This window comes from Lissotriton vulgaris, chromosome 1_1 (assembly GCF_964263255.1).
Source record: "Lissotriton vulgaris chromosome 1_1, aLisVul1.2, whole genome shotgun sequence".
Classification (NCBI taxonomy): Eukaryota; Metazoa; Chordata; class Amphibia; order Caudata; family Salamandridae; genus Lissotriton; species Lissotriton vulgaris.
The window spans coordinates 1,844,140,448-1,844,167,076 of NC_141685.1; the positions used below are offsets into that span (position 1 = coordinate 1,844,140,448).

General features: G+C 42.2%; 1 protein-coding gene across 1 annotated transcript in view; it reads right to left on the reverse strand.

The window, feature by feature from the left end:
• The window catches only part of DOCK4 (dedicator of cytokinesis 4), a 1,616,764-nt gene that overhangs the window by 1,131,970 nt on the left and 458,165 nt on the right, over positions 1-26,629 (reverse strand). The window contains exons 7-8 of the mRNA XM_086919301.1: positions 22,253-22,337; positions 19,761-19,912 (exon numbers count right to left, since the gene is read on the reverse strand). Coding sequence (XP_086775427.1) covers positions 19,761-19,912; positions 22,253-22,337 — 237 coding nt within the window. The remainder of the gene's footprint in view (positions 1-19,760; positions 19,913-22,252; positions 22,338-26,629) is intronic.

Sequence of the window (26,629 nt, forward strand, 5' to 3'; positions counted from 1 at the left end):
TGTCAGCCGTTACTTTTAGTTGAAATGGAATCAGAGAGTGATCTGACCATATCAATGGTAACGGTGTATCTGCCACCACATTTATTATGTTGGAAAATATTAAGTCGAGCGTGTGGCCCGCTCTAAGTGTGAGGCCCTCATTAATGAGTCTCAGGTTGGCTGAATTCAGTGTAGACCTAAGTATATCTGCAGAGATACAATCTTCCCTGTCCATGTGAATATTGAAATCCCCAATGACAAGAAACCGAGGGTGAAGGAGGGAACTCTGGATGATGATATCCATCAGAGTAGTCAGGTGGGGCTCCTCCCCCCCTGGAGGGCGGTAAATAACTAATCCCGCTAGGGATAGCTGAGGTCCCACTTAAAAACAAAAGTGTAGTCCCACTAATCCCTGAATAGAAGTGGGGGCAGAGGAGGTAAGTGTAAGCTGCTCTTTGAATATGACAGCCACTCCCCCACCTCTTTTTTCACCTAGCCAGTTGGAGAAACATATTTTATACCCAGGGGGTATAGCCTTTGCAATGGCGGCCATGTTGTCCTCTTGGAGCCAAGTTTCTGTTAGAAACAGCGCATCCCACTGGTGCCCTTCCAATAGCAGCCAGATGTTGTCTGCATGCTTTGCAAGGGATCTGCAATTCAATAGTCCCGCTCTAAGGTCTCTACTGATCGGTGGCTTGGGTTTAGTAAACCCTTCAACCCTCCTACCGACCGGAGTTCCTAATAGTATCCCACAAGTCCTACAGACATAAGGGAGAGTGGAGGACCTAAGGTCGGAGCTGTGGGTGCAGGTGTCGGCCATGGTATTTAGAGACCATAAGTTTACCCACGACCATACGATTCTGCCTTTATGTGCAGCCTCACTGCCAGCATGCCCGGCCCCGGCCGCGGTCTGGTCGCAGACGGGCGCAGACGGGCTTGCCTTAGGCGCGCCTTTGGCGCGCAAGCGGCGCACAAGCTGCGCTCGTCCACTGCACTTCCAGAAGATACACATATTAAGTAGGGAGTGAGTGGTGGAAAGGGGGCATGGCCTGAATGTTTATGGGCGTGGCCTCAGTGTCCCGGGGATGGCGGCAACACAGTCAAATAACCCGCGGCAGCGTTTTCAACTGCAACGTGGTAGTGCCCAGGGGAGAGTGCAAGTATTGTAGTTAAAATCACAATATACAATCAATGTTTTTAAAATAGCAGCGTAGCTTCTCTCCCGGCTTCCGCCTCAGGAGGTCAGGTGTTCATGAGGTATCTTAGACGAGTTACACCGAAGTCAGAAGCGCAGAGGCCTGTAAACCACTTGCAGAATCCAAGGAGGCCAGCAGAGACGTCAACAGAGCGTGAGACTACTGCAACTGCAGATCAGAGGGCACCCGAGACAGAAATAAATGCTACTTTCGATGATCTAGCAGCCAAAAATGAGCAAGTCCATAAGCCAGTACAAATAAATGAAGCCCCGCAGGATGCTGGCAGAATGGATATGAGCGTTTTTATTAATACTTTTTTTAAGCTAGAATCCTCAGCCAGGGTACTCACTAACCAGGTGGCACAGCAAAAAAACACATGTCAGCAGACGCCTGAAAGAGAAATCAGAAGATTACAACGGAGACGAAATGCCCAGCAAATCCCAATGAAACACAGCTGTCAGCATTCCAATGATTAACAGGATTATTTAAAAAAGCAAGGATTTGAAGGGAATGCTGAAGGCACTAGGAAGTGGTCGGGAGTCGCAGCACAGTTGCTTTGGCTGCATACTTTGAAGACCTGACCTTCAGAGAAGGAGGAACATAAACGGAATAATTCCTTAGAGATAGGGAGTCTCCCAGGGAGAAGGAAAGGGTATTTACAATCTTGAAGAGGTCATGGATTTCCACATACAACTGTAAATAGAAGCCCTGCTGCTCAAGGAAAGAAACAGCTCTATCAAATTTAGAAGCAGATGAAAGAAACAGACATACCAGATAAATTGTACAAAATGGTGAAACATCAGACCGTTAGTTCGAACTTCAGAGAGAAGACCTATTCCAGAAACAAAACACCCAGAAACATGGCACCCTGGAAGATGGAACTGGGGGCTCATTGGGTGCCAAAGATAAAGGAGGGGCAAGCTGGCTTCAAACGGCCATGGACAAACATGATCACTTAGAAGCAAGAAGTCGCACACACTACTGAAAATGGCACAAGCCAGCTCAAGAAGGGCACAAGCTTCTTTGGAGAGAACCAATGTTCCCAACTGAAAACACTGAAAGAAACATACCTAATTGAGCCTAAATATATGAGGCAAAACAGTGTGAGAAAAGCAAGGACCCCCCTGGGTAGTTATTAAGCAGACTCCTACGGCAGGGAAGACACAGTGTGTGAGAGAAAATCCTAGGCAGTCTTATCGGTAAGTAAACAAGTGACCTGACCAAAATTGCAAAAGGAAAAATCAACCAAAAAAGGAATTATCTGTATAAAACATACATATTTTTAATAATAAACATAGTAAAAATCATATAGATAACTGAAATTAATCAGACTATATGACAAATCAATCTAAAATTACATACAATCAATGCATACATTAACAAAACATATTGAATAAAAGAAGACACCAAAGTTACAAAAAGGTGTCCACAGTAAGGTGACGGTTAAATACTCGACGCGCGTTTCGGCGAAAACGCCTTCTTCAGGAGCCACAAAGGAAGATGGAACAAGGACACAGTCGTTGTCTTTGTGTAAGGGACAGGCAGGTGATGTACCTGTCAGATGGTAATTACGATCTTTCGAGAGGTATCAGTAATTGTCAGGTGCACTGGATGAACTGGTAATTGGAAAAATACACAGCGAATCTCAACATAAAGTTGTTCCACACAGTGAATGGTAAGTTCTTATGAAGCCACACGAAAAGCGATAAGCGATAAGTCATACGTATGGTTCCTGACTGACACACTTATCTGGAAAGAAGGGACGTGCAGGTATGGCAGACTGATTTAAATGGACAGCGTCAAAGCGGTGAGTAATGGCTCGCTGTTGGAACGCTACGTGCCGCAATATAAGGAAGGCCCACGCGGGGTCTCCACAAGCTAGATATAAATTCCTTGAAACATTCGGAGCGTTGCCACAAACAATAAATGCCCAATAAAAATATATCCAAAATTCTGCTGCCTGATAAGATTTAGGCCTGCTGCCTTCAAGACGACAATTTGTGTATTCAATACGTGAAACTCGTGGTTACTGTGAAAATATTACGAGGCAGGTAGCTCGATGCAACCTGGTTGATTCTAAATTCGGCAGACGGCACGCCGCACCGGACTGAATACGTGAGCTCTATCCTGCTACGTATATTCCGCCCATTAGAGGCAGACGCTTACTTTGAAACAGCACTATCCTCATGCTATCTCTTATCAGCATTGGTTTGCTCGTAATTGCATCGAGCTACCTGCCTCGTAATATTTTCACAGTAACCACGAGTTTCACGTATTGAACACACAAATTGTCGTCTTGAAGGCAGCAGGCCTAAATCTTTTCAGGCAGCAGAATTTTGGATATATTTTTATTGAGCATTTATCATTTGTGGCAGCGCTCCGAATGTTTCAAGGAATTTATATCTAGCTTGTGGAGACCCCGCGTGGGCCTTCCTTATATTGCGGCACGTAGCGTTCCAACAGCGAGCCATTACTCACCGCTTTGACGCTGTCCATTTAAATCAGTCTGCCATACCTGAAGGTCCCTTCTTTCCAGATAAGTGTGTCAGTCAGGAACCATACGTATGACTTATCGCTTATCGCTTTTCGTGTGGCTTCATAAGAACTTACCTTTCACTGTGGAACAACTTTATGTTGATATTCGCTGTGTATTTTTCCAATTACCAGTTAATCCAGTGCACCTTACAATTACTGATACCTCTCGAAAGATCGTAATTACCATCTGACAGGTACATCACCTGCCTGTCCCTTACACAAAGACAACGACTGTGTCCTTGTTCCATCTTCCTTTGTGGCTCCTGAAGAAGGCGTTTTCGCCAAAACGCGCGTCGAGTATTTAACCGTCACCTTACTGTGGACACCTTTTTGTAACTTTTGGTGTCTTCTTTTATTCAATATATTTTGTTAATATATGCATTGATTGTATGTAATTTTAGATTGATTTGTCATATAGTCTGATTAATTTCAGTTATCTATATGATTTTTACTATGTTTATTATTAAAAATATGTATGTTTTATACAGATAATTCCTTTTTTGGTTGATTGCTCCTTTTGCAATTTTGGTCAGGTCACTTGTTAACTTACCGATAAGACTGAATAGGATTTTCTCTCACACATAAGTGAGGAACAGACCCTACTTGTTGAGCTCTCATGCAATCAGCACCCAATGGAGCCATGGAAGCCTTAACTCGAAATGGGTGCAGAAAAAAACACTACTGTAGACTGAAGGTTTCCTTCAACTAAAACATATCTGGACATTTAGGAAACTAAACAAAGAATCATTATACCGGAAAGGGAGAAGAAAGGCAGTGACAGCTACCAAAAGACGTTTAGAAAAAGTCCAGATGAATAGAAACCAAGACACAAGTTCTATCCTGGTGATCAGCCATTTCCTTACTCTACTATCATAAGTTCTTGCATATTGTTTGGACAGATAACAGAAAACAGTTTTTTGGCATATAAAGTTCTGGTGATCTCATAGGCTTTTCCAAATCAATGTTTTGGCAGTAATAATTCAGCCGGTGTGGAAATCAGTGGCTGGAGCTCAGGAAATTTGAATACACTAGAGTGTATATCCAGCAGTGCAGTATGTTTTCAGTTGGGATCCCATTGCAATTCATGGCACCTCCTTTGCAGGGACGACAAGCACAACTTAGCACTTGTGTTGCCTCTAAGGTGTGCGCTTGGGCGCCCACTTCGCCTCTGCATTTGTTGCACTCCTAGGGAGCCTGAAAGCGTGCACACAGAGAAAAAGCACCAAGCACAGCAGTTAGCACCAGCCACAGGAGACTGCCATTGATACCCCACCTCCCAGGTGACTGCTCATGCCTGCTGGACATTCCCATTAGCATCACTGCAGAGTAAATGTGCTGTTAAAGTCCTTTTTTTCTGTGGCACCTTCTTGCTGCCACATCCTGTACAATGAAACGCAAGCTCCTGAAAGTTTTGTCCCAACAGTCTCCTGCCCAAGACCCTCTGGCGTAGCCTCCTTTTACTTCAAAAGGCTGTGACTCTTGGTGTTCAGTACTAATGTTTTAGAATTGTTAATACAGTATGTCCCCATCAGAAATGGTATTGAATATCTCGCAGCTAAATCTTTAAAGTACCAAAGAGCTCTTCAGACTGAACAATCTATTCCTTGAAATCTATTTCCTTGTGTGGAAACCGTGAACGTTTCAAATGCGTAAAATATGTAATGCTGTACTGCAAAAAAATAAAATGCAAAGCGTATCTTTTGGAATGTTGGTTATTCTTTATTCTTGTATGTGTTTTGGGCTGGGAACATATGGGAAAAGGATGTCAGACCACATTGTACAGTATATTCATTATATTAATATGTAGGTTCTTATGTTTAGATTGTGGATTTGATATGAAAAAATAGCCCTAACAATTTGTACAAGTTTTATTACTTAAACATTAATTTTGTTCTACCATTAAATAATCGAGATATACATCCAGTTAAGCTGTCATTTTTCACTTTTACAAGGAAAGCATGATCACTTTTTAAAACACTGCCACATATTCTAGAGGTTTTGGAGATTTAACTGGATGTATAAAGAACTAAGGGCCAAATGTACGACCCTTGCATTTAGTGAGTCAAATTTAATTGATTGTTGCAATTTCGGCATTATTTGAAAAAAAACACTGCACTATTCTCCCATCATGGTATGGACTAAGGCCTTCTCGCTGGAAAAGATGGTCATAATTAAGTTAAAATATATTGCAGAACAAAGATGTGTAGGCTAAAAATGTTGAATCTTGTTTGATATTTTTGTACGAGAGGATATATTAAGGTATCTTTGTTATCAGAAGGTAGGGCTATTGTCACATCACAGATATGGCCTGTGTGAGCTTGACACAGAGTTTTGTTGCTAGAAAAATGCTCCAATGGAAGCCACATCTTTAGATATATGGGACCGAACTGCAAATCATTTTAACTAGCACTATTACATGTCATCGGTGGTGAAAGAGCAGTGTTTGATTCGAGTAACTTTTCTCACTATACCGTGACAGAGGATTTTAGACGGTGGTTTGATGAGTCAAAAGTGTTAGTGTACAATTAAAGATACCGACTGCAGATAGGCACAAAAAGAATACAATACCACATCAACACAACAATACGTTACCAAAAAACACAACAACAGTGTCCCAGCACAGCAACAAAACAGCACAACACCCAGACCACATCGCAGCATACCACAAAAAGACAACAATACGACACATTGCTAAATTAACACTGTAGAGGAATACACCAAAAGCAAATACAACACAAAAACAAAATAATTACGTTTTTCTACTGTGTAATGTAATGTGTTTTATTGTGGTGTTGCTATGCGGTTCTATGTTATATTGCAATGTGATGTCTTGAGTGGTTGTTGCATTCTGTAGTGTTGTTGTTTCTTGGATCATTATTTTTTATTGTGGTTCTGCTATTGTTGTGCTGTTACGCTATATTTTGTTTTGGTTATTTTATTTTTATTTCATTGCGTTCTGTTTCTTTGGCGTTGTTTATAGAGTTGCGACATTGTATTGTGTTCTGGTGATTCCTTTACAAACTTAAAAAACGTATTGCTCGTTTCTAACAAAAAGCAGCACAGTCCCTTAGAAATTAGTTTAGAACAAACATTACCCAATGACAAGAAAAGTAACATTCACCAATAACAAGAAAGGTAACATTCACCAATAACAAGAAAGGTAACATTCGCCAGTAACAAGAAAGGTAACATTCGCCAGTAACTAGAAAGGTAACATTCGCCAGTGACAAGAAAAGTAACATTCGCCAGTAACGGAAAAGGTAACATTCGCCCGTGACGGGAAAGGTAACATTTGCCAGTGGCGGGAAAGGTAACATTCGCCAGAGACGAAAAAGGTAACATTCGCCAGTGACGCGAAAGGAAACATTCACAAGTGACAAGAAAGGTAACATTCGCTAGTGACGAGAAAGGAAACATTCGCCAGTGGTGAGAAAGGTAACATTCCCCAGTGACGAGAAAGGAAACATTCGCCAGTGACGAGAAAGGTAACATTCGCCAGTGACGAGAAAGGTAACATTCGCCAGTGACGAGATAGGTAACGTTCGCCAGTGACGCGAAAGGTAACATACGCCAGTGACGAGAAAGGTGACATACGCCAGTAGCAAGGAAGGTAACAGTCACCAGTGACGAGAAAGGTAACATTCGCCAGTGACAAGAAAGGTAACATTCGCCAGTGACAAGAAAGGTAACATTCACCAGTGACAAGAAAGGTAACATTCGGCCACTAAAGATCTACAACATTAAAGGGGACCAATGGGTCCACAACCACAGCAAGACTGGGACTGGGACTTGACATGAAAAGTATTTTGAAAACACACTTTACCTGACAACGCCCTACATTTTGCTCAGACATGGTTAGATACATTATGTATGAATCTTATAACAACTCATTTAAAACTAAATGTCATTAGCAAGGGGCAAAAGCCCCAAATAGGATAAACAAGACCTTAAAAAACACAAAGCCATAACTCGAATGTGGGTTTGACTGGGGGAGACGGCAGATCACCTGGCGTCCACTGGGCCAACCAATCGAGAAAACATGACTCCCAAAAGCTCCTTGGGAGAGGACCGGGGAAGGCATGGGAGCCACACTGCACTTCCGCCGGTCTCTGAGTATTCGGCCTGCATCGGATGTCTCCACTAGTTATGCAGCAGGCATGCAACACAGGCTGAAGGCATCTTCCCCATCATCCGTGGACCTGTTTGGTGGCAGCCTTGTTATGCGACAGCTGCTTTCCATTCCAGAAGAGATCATGCAATAATGTATAAAAAGGAATCATGAGAGGCAGGGTGACGGATGTAATAATGTATTTATTATATTTGAGAGTTTCTTTTTATTCATTTGCTCTTGAGATTTGTATAATGTGGTTACAAACTGAAGTGTCTCAAAAATCCACCTATATGGAAGTCATGACTTACTTTCCTCTATTCGATTTAGAAATAACTGAAAATACTAAATTCAAGAAAGGGCAAGAAAGAACCTGTCACAAGAAATGACCTGGCAGAAGAGCAGGACCATGTGGCCTTAAAAATAAAGCACCTGCTTGGAGAAAGAGAGAGCACACTAGCTGCAGAATTTAAAAGCACATTTCTTCAGTGACGTTAACGTGAAGAGGGAATATCTGTTTCAGTTTGTGGTTTTGCTGCCTCACACTGACAGCCAGGAGTTCAGCATAAAGCTGGCAACTACGAAGTCTATCAATTGTGGCAGAGCTCATTAGGAACACAAATGCACCAGGCATCAAACACCACATTAAAATGAATAGCACTGCTTTAAATAAACAAGGATCAGAGATTGCAGCAAGTCTGCTTGATACTTCACTGGTTCAAAAACACAGAAATTAAATAAACAAGTGCCCAGGGCAAAATTACAATCAAGCCGGCTCCATAGACACCAGGGCTCTAGAAATCGCGCAAGAATGGTGAGATATGGGCAGCGTGGAAGGAGGTAAAAAGTGGTGACTAGAAAACGTACATCAAATTTGACGCAGGAGTTGTGATCCTTTCTCGAATGCCCACATGGTATCGCAATGAACACTAAAGGCCTCTGCAATTAACACTAAGCTATGTCTACGATTGAATGCATGCGTCTTTTCCATCGGGTGCCCACATCATGGCCGACCATTCCATGTGGAACACCACAGGATGAATGCAGGAAATGGTGCATAGGGATCCATTAGTGCATCATAGACAATCGTTGGTCTCTCAGGGCACTATGAGCCTATCCACGGCCTGTGAAAACATGTGAATAACTAAGAAAAGATCCACTGAATCACTTAATGAATGAAAAATTAAACTACAGGAGTATTTTCAGATGACAGAAGGGGATGTTGTACCAGGGTATTGCAAGGTCCTTAAAGAGCAGACCCGACTTTTTTTAGGCAATAAATGCGGTTGAAGCCACATTAGAAAAGGTTTCTCTGAAAAATCATGTGTTCCTGGGACACAAAAATTAAACTATGCCTGGGCATAGTTCAAATATCGAGGACATACTTGCACAGAAAGATGTCAGAAGTTGCCAATTCTGCTTTTGTTCAGGGAAGAGATCAGGAAGGGTATTGACCCCGAGGAGAGTGGTACTCAAGCACCAAACACCACAGCCATCATGAATGCCATCCACTCGGGAACACCAACGAGCCCTGCCCCCATCGCCTTTTCAACCTATGAAGAAACAAGATCAGCCACCAACTCATCACCGTCCTCAACTAATCCAGCGCCATAGGCACCTTTCCCGACACATAGAAACATGCAGAAGTCAGGCCTCTCTTTAAGAAACCCTCCGCAGACTCCAGCAAACTCCAGAACTACCGCCCCATCTCGCCGCTCCCATTTCCCGCCAAAGAAGGCCATCAACGGGAAACATCCTTTACCACAAAACCATTACAACGCGGTATAGTTACATTGTGGTTTTAACAACGCAAGTCGTTACATCGACTTGCACTGGAGGGCACTCTAGACTAAGGCATAGTGTGAATTACTATTCCAACACCTTCCCTACTGTAAGTAGACTGGAGTTGGAATAGTAATTCACACTATTCTTAAGTCCAGGGCCCTCCAGCCGAAGTCGATGTAACAACTTGCGTTGTCAAAAGCGCAATGTAACATACCGCGTTGTGATGGTACGCGTTGTGATGGTACGCGTTGTATCATCATACATCCCCATCAACCGTCATCTCATTGAACAACTGGAGAGAAAGAACCTGCTAGACATCTAAATCTGGTTTCTGAGCCAACCACAGCACCAAGATGGCCCTGATGGCCACCACGGACAACATCCTGACTACCCAACAGAAGAGAAATGGCCGCCCTGATCCTGCCCGACCTCTCTGTAGCCTTCAATGCTGTTTCCCACAACACACTTATCAAGAGACTGCACCAGATCGGAATCATGAGAGAAGCATGCAGATGGATTGCATCTTTCCTAATGAGACACAGGCAGTGAATGCGCCTTACCCCTTCACCTCAGAACCTATGAGCACTATCTGTGGCATACCTCAAGGCTCACCCCTCAGCCCCACCCTCTTCAACACCTAGATGACCAACACCAACATCGTCATAACCCATGATATCATCATATTCTATACCAACGACACCCAGCTCAGCTTCTCGCTCTTAGTAGATCCCACCACCAAGACCACCTTCCACAACTTCATGAAGAACGTCACAGTCTGGATGAGCAACAAAGCCTACATGAACCACCACCTGAACCTCCACCAACTGCCCAGAAACCTGCGCTCTGCCTCCCTCGCTCTTTCACGGACACCGCACATCCACTGGAGCTACAGTGGAGGCTGCTCCTTCGCCCACCTCGCTGCCAAGTCCTGAAACACCCTCCCTCTCCAGCTCCGAATATCATCCTCGCTGACGGACTTCAGAAAGATACTCAAGACCTGACATTTCGTCTTAGCCCAGAAACCCAGCGCCTGGATAGCCATGCGGATGATAAGTTGTGCTTTACAAGTATTAATTGGCTTATTGAGACAGCAAGGTGATTTGAACTGTTTGCAATCAGAGAGAAAGAAGGAAGACCATGAGGGAGAGAACGAAAGAAGGGGAAAGGAGATATGAAAGAAAAGAAGAGAGAGTACAAACATAAGAGAAGAGAGATACAGGATTGTCCTTATTGCAGTACCAAAACATGAGGTAGCCTCCTGGACTGGCTAGATATGGTACATGATGGAACCAGCCAATATATTACGGATGGAAAAGTCTATTTGAGAAGAGGTACAAAGTTCCTTGCTTCATATTAGATGAGAACTCATTTGCTCTAGGAAATAACATTGTTCAATAACAAGGTGATTACTCTCAAATGTATTAATTCTTGTCCACCGTACCACAATTTATTTTGGGGGGATTTGTATTTTGCCCCACAGTGCGCTCAGAGTACCACTGGTGTTAATGCTACAGAAAGATCACAAAGTGGTTAAACCGGTCATCAGAACATGACAAGGCATAGAGACTCCTGGTTAAAAGACTAGTTTTGATTCATCTTGTGTCTTTCATGCATGCTACAAATCTACCTAGTGTGCAAGTACACAATGAGAACTACCTTAGTGTTGATGTTATTTCTGGTCACATTTATATTTAAACTACACGTATGACATATTTGTTCCATAAAGGATGAACAAAGTGTACATGCACTTCAGTACTTTCCAAGTTTGGTACAAATACCAATACTTGTAGAAAAGAGTTGTGGTCTAGTGGATAACTGCTGACTTTGGAATGGGGGCCTGGGTTCTGCAATTGTAAATTTGTGAAATGTACTACTGTTGCGAAAAGCGTAAATCCACAACTGATGTACAGCACTCCATTGCTACCCAGCTAGGTTTGCCCTACATAAATATCAATACATGGATTGTAAATAGATACCATGGTAACAAATGATATCCAGATCTCAAAAACAGTCTGGCAAGATAAAGACACTCAAGTGTTTTTCAAGATGTCACTTCACTTACAAATCAAAGAGGTTAGTCTGGCAGAATCCAGCACCTTTAAGATCCACTAGTCATTCAAATGGCATAGTCCCCTCCGAGTAGGCTATGTGCTTCGGCTTTGCTTAGAATGTAAACATACAGAACTGGTTCTGGTGTGCTTCATGAACCAGAGGACTAATCATTTGGCATTCCAGAGGTACTGCTAAAAGTCATCACTGCTCTGCACACAAAAACCCAAGAAAAAGTGAACCTTTTGTTGTGGAAAGGGCGCCACAAATAATGACAAGGGATGGCATTAAGTAAGGTCTTTATCCTTCAACACCTCATTATTTATCATGTCTATTGCTGAGTTTCCCAAAGTTGTGTAGTGCTACAGATCAGCAGCTACCATCTTAGTGGATAGCAATAATTAGGTATTAAGTTTTCCGGGCAGCACCTCGATAGTGGAGACAGCGATAGGCCTTACGGAGATGCTTCAAAGAATGCAGTAATATACATTATTAGAAAATGAATCGAGAAAAAACGAAAATCATATACTTCAGTACTACAGTAATGCAAGAAAGCTAGTGGTATCACCTAAAAACATTATCAAGACATATGGTTCAAACTGCTTTTAAAATAGGACAACAAGCCACTAAAGGCTGGAGAATCCTCAAAAGATGTTTATACAGTTGAGGGTTCAAGAAAAGAAGAGAGCAGGGACAGAATATCAATTGAAAAATCCCTGACTGTTAATCAGTGCTATTGAATGGCAACCATTAAAGGATTACTTGTGTTTGAACAGTGAGAGGAGACGTTTTGTAATAACCTTTGGTCAGCAGACAAGTATACTTCCATTAAGGCCATTAGATCGGAACTTGCTACTATAGATATTATATGTAAAATATTCCATCTGTTAAACCAAGAATACTATTTTAGGACCTGGATGTATATCCGAATATCAAGCACAATGATATTATTCTTCCAAAAAATTGTGGTCTCGTCATCGACTACCATAATATTACCAGTATCTGCATATATAGACAAGTAGAAATTGACAATTCTTAACTCCAAATCCTTATCCCTTTACGGCCTATATATTATTGAGGTGCATATTTATAGAGTGTTGTATGGTAAATCTTTATATACCTATGTGTACCTGCATATATTGGTAGTCAATACTGCAGCTATAATATTTTGGAACTTATAAAGAACAGTGGTCCCCATGAAAGCAATATATCTCACGTAATAAGTATGAATGTATGCATGTTTTTAATGAATATGTAGAATTTTAGATGGGAAGCAGTAAATTACGGGAATGTTTTTCACCAAGAGTTTCTGAGTGACATCAAATAGACATCTAGACCAAAATTCGAGTTCTTTATGATATCACTCAAACCCTGAAGTGAAAAACATCCTCGTAATTCACTTTTTACCCATCTATAATTTTTTGTTATATATGGCCAAAAAATCGTCAGCCTCTACTTTCAAGTGCTCCACAGTGGCGTAATGAGGGGGTCATACATAACATGACCATGGTCATGTAACACCGCCAGAATGGTTTTAAAAAAGGGAAAAAACGTATTTGCCATCCTTTACAACCTTTACCAACTTCCCTACCTTCCTTTCCGCTGCAGCTGAGCCTTGTGTTTCCAGTCAAACCAGACAAGCAGAGCTGCTTGAACAGGCTTTCAGGGAGGCCTGTTAGCCTGCCCTGGAAGGGCTTCATAACAACACAACAGTGGGTAGCCAGTTTTGTTATCAAGTGTTGCTATGCCATGGCAGTCAGTTATGAGATTTAGGAACTGAAATAAGCATTAGAGGCTCTCTATCAGAGCCTTACATAAAATATAGATTTATAGATGGGAAACAGTGAATTACAGGCATTTTTTTTACCAAAGAGATGTGATTGACATCAAATAGATGTCACTCGGAACAGCGAGGTGAAAAAACCCCCAAATCATCTCTCGCTGCTTTCAACTGCTAGGTGTAGGCAGGGAAGTAATGGAAAGCCATACATGACTGGGACGGTCTTCTGTGCCCAAAATGTTTAAAACAAATACCTGGCTTCCTGCCGCTCACTTTTACCACACTCTGTGCCCTTTCCTCCAGAAATTCTGAATGATCCTTAGAAAGTCCAGCCAGAGAAGCCTAGATTTCCTTTATGATGTTGCATGAGTGGGTAACAGCTTTTGTTAACAACTGTTGCTACATCACCGCAGTGAGTAGCTGGATTTGAATCCAGTTTTCACGCTAGTGGCTCTCTATCAGAGCGACACATAGCAATACGAATAAAACTCATATTCATTATCAACGGAGTTTCAATTGCCTATTAATGATACTTTGATGCATCAGCATCTTCCCATTTATGTTTTACAGGTGGGCTGTATTTAACCGTTGAACACTTTGATACAAACAATGCTCAAATTATTCTTATGTATCAAACTTGCCTGCACACTTTCTCTTCACATTTTGCTTGACTTCTAATACTCATTAAAACAATTATACATTCATGATGACTACGAGGAATATTGATTCATAGGGATCACTGTTCCTTAGAAATAATGGTTATCCAAGGTGCCTGTGGTCTCTAATAATTTAGTAGCACAATATTCAAAATCTCAATATTCAGGTAGTTTGTCCAAAACATATGCAGAGCCATTCTATTGATTCTCCAGAGTTAATGCAAAACTGGGACTGCTCAATGTTCCTGAATGTCATTGCCACGGAAAGTGTTGGAAGGGCAATGGTTTAATCAGCCCTGAAAAACTTGAAAGAAGAGGATTTTGTAAAAAGGTTTCGCGTTTCGGTTATGGCTGTACGAATTTCCTATCACACTGCACAGTGTAAAAGGTAGCAATATTAAGTAGATGTAGTATCCAATGGACAGATTTTGCATTAGGGCTTTGAGGGTGACAGAGGGAGCATGGTACATACAATATACAAAGTATACTTTAAAGCATTTTAAGCAGTCCTCATGTGGAAGAAAGAGCTTTCTAAGCTATTATTTTTCAGAGCAGTTTTAAATTTTATTTTTTAAAGTGTAGACAATTTTCTCCACTCCCATTAGCTACCCACCACTTACTTCCCTGTAACCTTTACAGGGGCTTCAGCCAGCTGTACACCACTCCGTTACTTCGTAGTAAAGTCTATGCTACATATATTCCCCTACACACATACTATACATTGACATCAACATAAAATTTGTATTGTAAAACCACTTTTGGAATTTCTGGCAAAAGCCTAATAAATTATGATGTATGGTACCAGAATATTGGGTTGGGAATATCATATGACAAACAATTGTGCCATAAATAGAGCTTCAAAAAGTATCTCCTCACAAAAGTTAATAATAGAAATTATACAGACAATGAAGCAATATTTTTTGGAAGCAACACTTAGGCCAAACTATTTATGTCAGACGATATTTGTGTTTTCAATATTCTGACATACAAACAATTGGGATGATAGATTTCAATATGTAATGCTATTAACTGAAATACATTTAACAGTAATGTAACTCCAGGTGCACCACGTTAACCATGATATTCGGAAACCCCTTCAGCAGTGCAGTGCATCTATCCATTTTATCTGCAAATCCTACCTTTTTAGCCTCAAACTAAACTGTGTGATGCATGATAGATATATATATATATATATATATATATATATATATATATATATATATATATATATATACATATACATATATATATACATATCTATATATATATATATATATATATATATATGTATACATGCACACATCACCACATAGGTTTAAGTGTGCTAAGATTAGAAACTCATTAGAAATTCTTGTATCCTGCTCAAGTCTTAGATCTCGGACTGGTTATATAATCATGTTATGTGTTGACATATGGTTTGTGAGAATACGGTTTAATTACTCTATATATAAATAATTCTATTTCCTAGCTAGAACATCCCTGTAACGTTTGGCTTGTTCAGTGAATGTCTAAGGTTTTAAATTCTATTTCCCAATTATATATGTCCCTGTAACCTTTGATTTATTTTCAGGGAATTTCTATTTTTTTAATGCTGTTTTCTAACTATAACGTCCATGTAATCTGGGTGTGTGAGTGGTTGTGTGGTGGGTGTGTCAGCACGTGTGTGACTGTCTGTGTGGGTCTGTGACAGGATGTGTGGATCGGTGAGTTGGTCTGTGAGTGGCTGTATTGGTGTGTGAGTGGCTATATAGGTGTGTGAGTGGCTGTATGGGTGTATTTTTAAGTGGGTCTGTGAGTGCATGTGAGACCGGCTGTGTGGGTGTGTGAGTGGATGTGTAAGTGCCTGTGTGGGTTTTTGAGTGGGAGTGGCTGTATGGATACATGAGTGGTGTTCTGGCTGATACTGTATGGATGTGTGAGTGGGTGCATGAGTGGTTGTGTGAGATGGTGTACTTTTTTTAAAACTGAGATCTGTATCCACTGATCTATTGCAGATTCACATGGAGGGACACGTTGATCCGCATATCCTCAGGCACCAAAAAAAAAACATTTTTGCACAATTTCGTGCCCATCATGAGGGGTCCCTCACAGACCACTCCATCAGCCCCATTGGGTCAGGATACCTCTAGCCTGACCCCTTATATCCTTTTTACACATTATTTCTTCCCCTTCCCCTGGAAACCATGTACCTATTTACAGCTTTTCTCTAAAGGTAAGGCCAGCCAATAACGGCATTGCTGTTGGCATTCTGATCCACCATGGTGAATCTGTGTCTCTAGATATACATACATTTTTTTTCTTTAATAACTCCAAAACTACTAAACAGATTTACACCAAATTACAAATAGCTCTCCTTCTAGACCAAGATGTAGCTTTTTGCCAAATTTAGTGAAAATCCGTTACACGGTTTGGGCTGCTGTAATGTCTAAATCCCTAGGGGAAAACTACATAAAAGGGAAAAAGCATTTGGGGACCACCCCTTTTTTCTCGGACCCTGCTGGACAAATTACCCAAAACTTCCCACACAACAGCTGAAGGGACTAGCACACTAGTTTTGAAATTTTTGTTAAGATTTGTTGACCTGTGCCAAAGTTATTAGCAAATTAAAAAATGCTTTTCCTATGGAATAGAGGCTCTAACTATAACTACATACCGGCAAGATAAAAATAAAGCTGTGTATACAGTGATTTGGATGCAACAAGCCACGTTGTGCACAGTCATTCACTGCACCTAGCCCCCACACCGCATAGCAAATGGTGATGCGCTGAAGGAGTAATAAAATAAACGCCTTAACCGCAGCGGTTTTTCCGCCACAGTGTGGGCGTTCTAAAGGGTGGGCGGGGCTCCGTCGGCCATTGGCCGATGGCAGCACTAGGGAGGTAGTGCTCCCGTTGGCCAATGGCCGACGGGAGCACACAAGGGGTTAAGTAAATTAAATGCAAAACAATAAAATTCACTGTAAAAAAAAAAAAGTTAAAAACTCAGTTAGATTTCTGTGCCCAGTCGTCCAGGCGCACTGGACATGAGTGACCGGAGAGCTATCCCAGGTGATGTGCGAGGTCATTCCTTTGGATCCCAAGTATATCCTACTGGGGATACCAGGAGAGGCTGATGTCCCTGGGGCTGTGCTTCTTTACTACAACCTGAGGCTGAACGTGGCCAAACACGATGTGGCACAGCACTGGGGAGCTCCCAAGGCCCCGACGGTGTCAGAGTGGAAGAAAGGGATGAATTTGTATGTCAGCCAAAAAAGTTACATACGAAAGTAGGGGATGCCCAAATAATTTTCACAAGGTGAGGTGTGGGTGGTTCAAACACTAAGGTATACCTCTTTGACAGGGACCCAGGATCTCCTTGACATGTATGCATTGTTTAGGATGGTTTGAGAGCACTACTGTAACTATTTCTATAATTTCTCCATGTGAATGTGCAACAGTCGTGCACGCTGACCATTGTGACTCTATAGGGAATGGGATGATGTGGGCGGGTGTGGGCACAGGACTCCTTTCTGGTTTAACAGTTGTTGTCCGGTGCATATTTTGGCACCTTGGAGAAACGTTTGCGGTAATTAAGGTGCAAATGTTGCAACCTTCAAAATCAAATAAAGGTATTCACCCCACGCCCCCCAAAAAAACAAGTTCGGTTTCTGACTCAAACATGTCCAATGAAATTCGCCAGTTGTGTCTGTGAGCTCATACACCACACAACATATCTCACAGTCATCTGCCATGTTGTTCTCCTGTTAACTCCTTTTGTGTAAAGGTGTTTTGCATATAGTAGTTAATTGTAAGTTATGCTGTACGAGTTCAAGAACATGCTGGCAAATTTCTGTAGTTTTAGGCTTTAACTCAGGTTTTAACTGTGGTATTTTTTCCAAAGTAATGTATTGATTTATTCATAATTTAATAAATGTTTAACCCCTGCTGAGCACAGCCTTTGACCCTGTGGTGCTGAGGTTGGGAGCACGGCCTGCCTGTCGCAGCAGGGGTTGAGCCCAAAGCATGGAATCTTCTATGTAGATGTTAAGATGAAATTTCAAGCAGCTATTTAATATTGTGGGAGGGAAGAACTAGTTAGAGACCCTATGGAAATGATTTAGATCCTCTGGATGTATTCTTTTGTTATAGGCACAACCTGAGACTGTTCTTTGAGACAGATGCATTTATCACGCTCATGGAGCCTGGTGTCACAGAGACACCGATTTCTTTCAGCATTGAACATTTCTTTAAGGGTGACTTCTCTAAAGGAAGCCCTTCTTGATTGTTATGTCATGATTCTGACCTTTCGCCGTCTCTAAAAAGGACAACTCAATTTTTTCTTAGATATTTGTGATCACCCCTGATGGAGTGCTTTGTTTTCCAATTTCGAATTGCTTTTTGTTTGGCCTATCTCGGTTTTGCTATAGGTCAATTTGGCTTTGAATTTGTTTAGTATTTATTTTGGTCAGAGAAAAGTTGTCTGGTTCTCAGAAGAGAGTTTTTGTTATCAAGCTCCCTCTATGGCTTTATTTTTCCTCATTAAGTATCTTCGATGTGATGATAATTTAGTTGTTTTTAATTTTATTTTGGCACTGTTTCCTCAGTCCTAACCTGGTGCCAATGCATTGAGTAGTGAACAAGCTGACCTCTTAGAGAGATCCACTGTAGAGAATTGTCATTATTCTTCATGTCTTTTAGGTTGGCCAATGGTCATATTTTTCGGGGAGTAAAGTGATAAGAGAGTAGGGTAGTTATCACACCACTCCACAGGATTTGGAGCTTTGTTTTCATGATTATTCTACCTACATAAAAACTGAAGCCATATTCTGAGGGGAAGACTAGGTAGTTTAGTACAGTTATTACCAGGCCATAGCGGGCAAAAAGCTCGGCGGCAGCCCCTAACCCCGCCCCCCCCTCCAGGAGAAGTATGGGGGGGGGGGGGGGGGGGGGGGGGTGGGGAGGGGGGCGGCTGAGCTCTTCGCCAGGGCCAGTTTTAGTTCCCAGTCGTGCCCTGGTTATTACCGTGTTTGTAGGAGGACAAGAGAGACAGCTCAGAATCTCTTAAACCACCCCAATAAATGCCCCTTACTGACACTAGCCAGCCTTAACACCAACTTTAGTTGACAGCTAAATGTGTAAGTGGAATGATTTTAAAAGTTTCAGAATCTTGCAACTGCATGTTACTACTATTTACCAGTGATGGGTAAAGAAAGTAAACAGCTTGATCATGAAAATTATATTTATTTTAAATGTCTGTGCTTTATTTGTTTATACCAAATCCATAACACTATCTGATCAGATTCAGCTGCGGAAGGGTTGAGTTGCACTGTTAACATTTGAAAAACATTTGAAAAATATTAAATTCAAATATTGGTATACTATTGATTTATATATGCCCTGCAACACTATGATTTTTCAACAGAATCACTTTTTTTAGCATTACAAATATTACAGTTTCCATCGGCGATAAAAAAAAATAGAGATGATACGTTTTAAAAATACTGAATTGGCACCATGGCCAAGATACGAATCCCAGCTTTCTACTAAAATAGCATTGTGCCCTTTGTCAAGGTCTGCAACTCAAAAAAGACTTCCCTGCGCATGGAGTATGGACCACAATGAACCACGCAAGCAGAAAGCCAAATAAATTCAAAGTTCAGCACCACAGCCACCAGAAAGTCTTCTCTGAATTACCTAACTGGACGGCTCTCTTTGCTGTCGTAAATTGAGAAGATCACCTCCAGTTCCTCCCCGAGATTTGTGCACACCAGACTCTTCATTTGTACGAAGAGATGGTGGCAGCTGGCAGCCACAGGCATGTCCTTCTTTCGATGACGATGTTCCATCTGTTAAACACAAGACAATGCATTAAACTTGACATCACCATACTCGTTTTAAGTCTAATAGGCAAATTAGGGTTAAGACAAATTCTTGGCCTTATTCAGGTATCAATCATTACAGAGTCCAGCATTCAGAAAACAATAAGCTCCTGATGCCATTATAAATTAAGTGTGAAGGTCTTGTTTCTGTGTCGACGGTTTCCTGCTCGTCACACAGACATGCTACGTTGGGAGGTTTAGGACAGTCTGTGGTTAGGTAATAGGTGAACCACCAGACAATTCTTTCAACAAAAGCAAGGGTTTCAGTTCCCGAGCAGAGACTTGAGGTGAGACATTCTTCATCTTGAGGCCCCATAGTGCGTCCAGGCATACACAAACTTAGCCTATACATCCAGTGATCATTGATGATGAAGGATTTATGAATCAGTGTCAGAGCCAGGAATTTTACCCAATGTCCAATGGGTAGCTAGTGTAATATACGACTAACATGGTTTCGATAGCAAAATCCAACAAACACATGTGCCTCAGCATTCTGTATCCTTTGCAGATGCCTGAAAAGACTGATTGATGAGTCAAAGACAATAAGCAGCGATAACCAATCACAGAACTGATTTAGTGCTATAGTGGGTTTGAAGCTTTTAGATAGCAGAAGTTTGAGACACACTATGAGATGGATGCAATGTTCACACCGCGCGTGCAACTTCTGCTGTCATTCCCAAAGAGATAGCTAATAAAGATATAGCTAAGTGTTTTAACGATTCTATACAGTTATTTGTTTATACCAAGGGCTAGATGTAGGTAATTCCCATTTACAGACTCTTAAATACCGAATTTTACCGAATCGGTATTTAAGAGTCTGTTAATGGGAAGGGGGCAGATTTAGGTAATTCCGAATTTAGGATTTAGAATTTAAATCTAACAATCCAAGTCTTATAGGACATATTTAGTTTTTTCGGGGCAGCCCAACAAAAATCACCAGCTACAATTCTGTTTTGTTGACAATAAAGTGTGATCCAGATTTGTTGCATTCATGTTTGTCTTTAGCCCATAAAGATGCATAGATGGGAGGGATCTGGAAAGGAGGAAAGCACCAGCTGTTGACTGACCGTCAGCATAAATATGGAATCAGAGGAGCTCTGTGGGATCCTTCAATATGAAGCCATAGCTGGAGTTTTCACTTCTTCCCTTGCCATTTGAAACATTCTATGAGAAAGAAAGGCTTAGAACCTTCCCACAGGAGTACGTACAAGCTCCAGCTACTTGCAGTTAATGACACACGAAACGTCCATTCTATGGGTGTCAAAGGAAGCTCTATCTGCAAAATCCAGTAACCAGACTCTGCTGTTAAACAAAGTCATTTGAATACTTTGATAGGGACTAAGGCCCAAATGTGGATCCAGAAGCAGACTGTGTGATTCAATTTGTGCAACAAATGTTCAGTTAGCATCTTTGTGACAATTGTAATAAGAAAAGGAGTACCCACAATTGGTCTATAATGTATATGATGTGCCTGGCTAAGCTAGACTTTATCATAAGTTGTTTACCCAGTGCTACTTCAAGTTGCCTGGAATACTAGTGTCTAATAAAGAGCGATGTGCAATTTTGTTGGGAACTAGAACAGCAACCTGGAAATCTCTTTTAAAAGGGACAGGAGGGGAGGATAGTCAGGAAACTAGTATTCATGACCTTAATAATAAACTCTGTATCAGAAGCTATCACCTCTATTAGGGACAAAGTTGGAAAAACTGCAGCGGGGATGGGTTGTCAGTGACCAGCACTGGTTTCCATCTCTAGGTTCACAATGGGCACATTTACATTTGTCACAAATAAGCTTTGGGCCATGAGGAAATGGTATCCAACTGTGGTTAGGAGTGTTCACAAGACTATCGCCTCAGCACAGAACAATTTGGGAATTAAGTGCAACGAAAACAAAGTGATGGGTGAGGTGCACGAAATAATCACAGCTACGGGAGATCACACGGAGCGGCATTCAAATCCACCCTTTTTAACCCGCTATTCTACTCTAGACAGAGGCCAGCTCTTGGTGTTATCCTTCTAGTTAGTGATGACAAGGGCCCCAAATGGAAATCCATATTCCAAATTATTACTTTCCTTTCTTTAACAAATTAAATGCAACATCATATTTTAGGTAGGGAATAAAGATTTTCTTATGTATGAAAAAAAATCTAAACGCTGCTCATGGCACTTAACCCTTCATATCATTTACAAACGAGCACACCTTCTGCCTTGATTGTATTTTTGCTTCCTTCCATTCCGTTTTTTTTGTATTGCAGCTAACTACATACTACATGCTGAAATAAGCATGCAGTTGTGGTATGCGCGTACCAGTCTATACAGTTCAGTGATGCTGATGTCCTCCGGATCCACCATTCCATACTCCTTTCTCGGCACCAAGTCTAGACCCAGCTGTCTGTAGAAGAAAAACAACAATCAAAAATTTTAACTGAACCTCAGACTGATGGTAATAAGAAACATCTAACATACACTGTGCAGTAAACCCGCCCCCGCAGTGAAAAGCAGAGTTGGTGAGATATTGTTACTACAGAAGAGTTTACGCCTGCGCCAATGCAGCACTCACCCTACAAATAACCTTTACCCAAGCAATGCTCAAGTGACCAAATGAATACAAAACAATGACACTGGTGTATTTTGGCAAAATCCATTATTCATGGCTCTAAGAAACTACATTTCAGTGGAGTTGAAACAATTTAAAATTCCAAAGAGCAAGGATTAGAGTAGTCAGTTGTACACATAAGTGGTGGCTGTGCACAACTAAAATGCTTGTGAATTTTCATGAAAGCAGTATATTGCACAATGTGCTCTGCATGTCTAACTTTAAAGAGATACATTTACCACATTTCTTTGTGGGCTGTTCAGCTCGTCCTTTCTCATGGCCCTTGTTCTTCAAAATCATTTCCACGTGCCCCATGACTACAAACGCAGATAATGCTAACAAACTCTAACTTCTCTTCCATGGGCACTCCAAAGAGTTGAGCCCTGTGCCTGTCTCTTTACTCTTTTCAAGACTGCAGAGATTCAGGTACTGTGAGAACACGCTGCAGAAGAGGCGTACTGGCTCTGCAAAAGCTTGCACAGCGATACAGTGTAGCTGATCGAAGGCAAAGTATGAGAAACATACCAGCACACTATACGGCGAATAATGCTGGTCTCTCCTGTGGAGAATGTGTGCTCCCCTTGCCTCGCGACACAAACCCTCACTGCAGGTCTTCCTTCCTCATAACTGCAGTGGAAGCAGTTTACACAGTTTAGCAATGTCAATGGGCGGAAACGGGTTCAGGGTAAATCTTGGTGTCCAACAGGGAGAGTTCCAGAGTAATGGAGATCAGGAGATGCTGATAGCTCAATGGTTGTAGCTTAAGTCCTGCACACAACTAAGGGCTATGTCAATCGGAGAAACTTCAGCAAGGCTGAAATTCATGTGACTCCTGTCCCTGGGAGCACTGACAGGGCTATTGGAATGCAAGGGACAGTAACTGCTGAAAAGCCACAAGTAATGCTAGCATCGCCAAGGTGAGGGGCCAGTGGAAAATCGACTTGCTTAGTTTCAATTTCAGGATACTGCCAAGTGTCCAGCTAACGCAGCAGTCAACTGAAGATAATTTGCCCAGCAACAGATGTTCTAACATGCTGATCAGTCACAAGTCAAAAATGTTGGAAGCGGGCGTGGCCTGGTGTTCTTGCCCCCTAACACTCCCCAGCACAAGTGGTGAGGCCACGAGTGCCGGGAAGAGAGAGGGAGCGATAACTGTCCTCTAATGGTGAGATCCAGGGTGGATTCGCGGGACAGTCCTTAAGAATAGGGAAAGAACACACTATGCAGTGACTTTGGGGGGGCTTCCCCCGTTGTTCCTCATTTTCGCTCCTTCCTCCCCAAACAAGGAAATGGGAAGACAGAAGAAGCACCCAGAGAGTAGCAAGAGTGCATAACAGCGAAGATAGCCCACGCAGATTTGGATCACTGGGAGAAGGGCTTCCTGACTCAGGCCAAGGAGTGAATATTAATGATTATTGTAGGAGTCATCACTGAAAGAGTAAGAATAACCTGGATGGTGCCACCTGCTCATTTGAAAAAGGCCCAAGGATAATCCATCACAGATACTATAGTACCACAGGCAAATCAGTCTTGATCCTACTCCGATAAGAACAGTCCAGCCAGAACTGCTGAGCCATATCCTCTCCGAAATGTAAGACAAAGACAAGCAGCCTAAGAAGCGTTTTGCCCTAATTGGGGCTCTTCAGTCAGGTGTTATTTGGTTCCAGTGGCACAGTGAGCAGTTTCGGCTGGACTGTTCCCAAGAGTGGCAGGGTCACGACTGATTGCTTATGACTGCCCCAAACTGAGCTGGCAAGGTGGGCAAAGGAACAATGGTTTTGGATGATTGCCAGTGGTAAGACAAATTGCAAGCCTGTCTCTTATCGCCTTTAGTGTGTTTGATGTACGGCCCAAGGTGGCAGAGGTATGCACAGACATGGGTCTGTACTTACTGTGCCACTGAAACTAATCTATTGATGGCTGATGAGCCCTAATCAGGGAGAAACTGGTCTTGGGTTGCTTGTGTTCTGGTTCAGGAAGGAGCTTAGATACACAAAAAAGAGTCTGGGGAGGTTTAAAGACCTACAGGGCATGACTCCCCACTACCACAATACAAAAACACCGGATAGACCCCTCGGACTGATATGAGAAAGAATGTGGAGATATCTTTTACAGAACGGTTTCTCTCATCCATCCGAAGGTGGCATGCTTCATCTTAAGGCAACCTCCTCACATTACGAGCCTGGTCATAATGCGGGCTACAACCTCCTCTCTGAGAGGGAGGAGCTCAGGGATGTTTTCCTGTGACAGGAAAGTGGTATCCCAAAACCTATAAGGAAGCAAGATGTGGTGAAGGGAATAAAGAAAAAGTGTATGTGAGCTAAAACTAACGCTGTGGAAAAAACTTTAAAGGGGCGTCCAGAGGTTAGGACCAAAACAAAGAGCTAAGGCCGGGGGTTATTCAAGCAGTCATAGAACAGTGGGGGTCGACCTGCTGCAGGCTTTTACCCTCCAAGGAGGTTTAGAGGCTTTCTTCGTGTCCGAGAAAAGAATAACAAGGTGGAGGAAATTCTCCCCACATATAAAGTAAGCAGTGATTAAACAACACCAGTGGATGGAGTGATTTGTCACTTCGAAATGTAGAATCCAGTAGTCATTATGTTACCCTTTCGAGTTGCAACTAAGCGCCTGCTGCACCAGATCCAATAGGACCTGGTCGCTACCTTGATTTTTGTTCTAAGGTCAAGGTGCCACTTGGTTACCTGTAAATACAGGTAACATATTGACTAGTGGATTCTGCATTTCAAAGTAACAAATCACTCCATCCATCCGATTATTTCTGTATATCCTAACGTACATACAGTCCACACAACTGTTGTTGTTTGTCTTTTGAGCGTGTGAAAACATGTCTTTTTCTCCGATACGTTCTCTGAGCATTAACCACTATTTAAGAACAAACAATTAATAAATAGTTTACTATTCTCTGCAAGGAACACGGCTGAGTTTCAGGGGAGTGGCCGCAGCTTGTCCCTAGAGGACTGCCAAGAAGTTAAGCCTGTTCGGTGAACATTTTTGTTACTTCAGATTGGGTTTACATCAAATGAATGCTAGGGTGTGTTGAGCTATTCAATTATTTCTACTGCAGTGATTGATGGGGGATTTAAAATGCAAAGGCCAAAAGGCCACCTCCTTGATTTAGAGAATAACAGTCTTAGCAGTAACTGTTCACCCAACTCTGGGTCCGATAATGATGTCAATCGGAGAGCCTCCAACAAACATCTCAGGTTTCAATGCAACCACCTAAAAACAATGTAGGCGGTCGGAATTGAAATGGGCTGGTCATTCCGGCTGGATTCTGACAGGCTCAAGTCGGCCAGTTGGAGGCCCCAACGTAATCCCAGAGGATGGCGTTTCAGCCGTAGGGATTACAATGTCGGTGTCCAAAAGGATATCCATGTCAGGCTTTCCGACATGTAGAGCCCGTGAGAAAGCAACTTTGGGGACACGTAGCAGGGCCTCCATTCTTCCACGGCCTCCGGTTGGGGGTGGAGGGGGAACCTATGGCACCCCATGTTAATACCTGCACCGTATGGGAGCCACCTTGAGGTGCCTGCCACGTGGTGCAGGGGTTAACAGAATCTCCCATTTTTCCAGGGGCGCTTACACTGCGTCTGGTTTACGGCCACAGCACAAGCTCCCATAGAGAAATGAGAGTATGCGGTTACATTGTAATGGCAGGGTAGGGACCGCGGCTATGTCGTGGCGGATGTGAGTCGCAATCAGGCCCTCTGTGTTTGAAATGAGGTCCCAAATTAAATATCATGACGAGGTTCATTAAATTCTCACGGATCGGGGCGACGGGCTGTTGTGTAGAAAGCTGAAGAGAGGTGACAAAGTGAAAACCTCAGAATGTTTTTATGATGATCTTTTGGGAAAACTTAAGGCTGCTGAGACAGCTCTATCGTACATACCAAAAAATATGAAAATATTTTGATACGGAATCCCACGATAACGTAATATGTACAATATTAAAACTTGCACAGAAATACGACATTGCAATGCAGATCACAAAATGGGTTCGACACTAAACCCTTCAGAGGTCAGGCAGGGTATGCCGAAATGATCCACACAGATTAGAATGTTCAGGT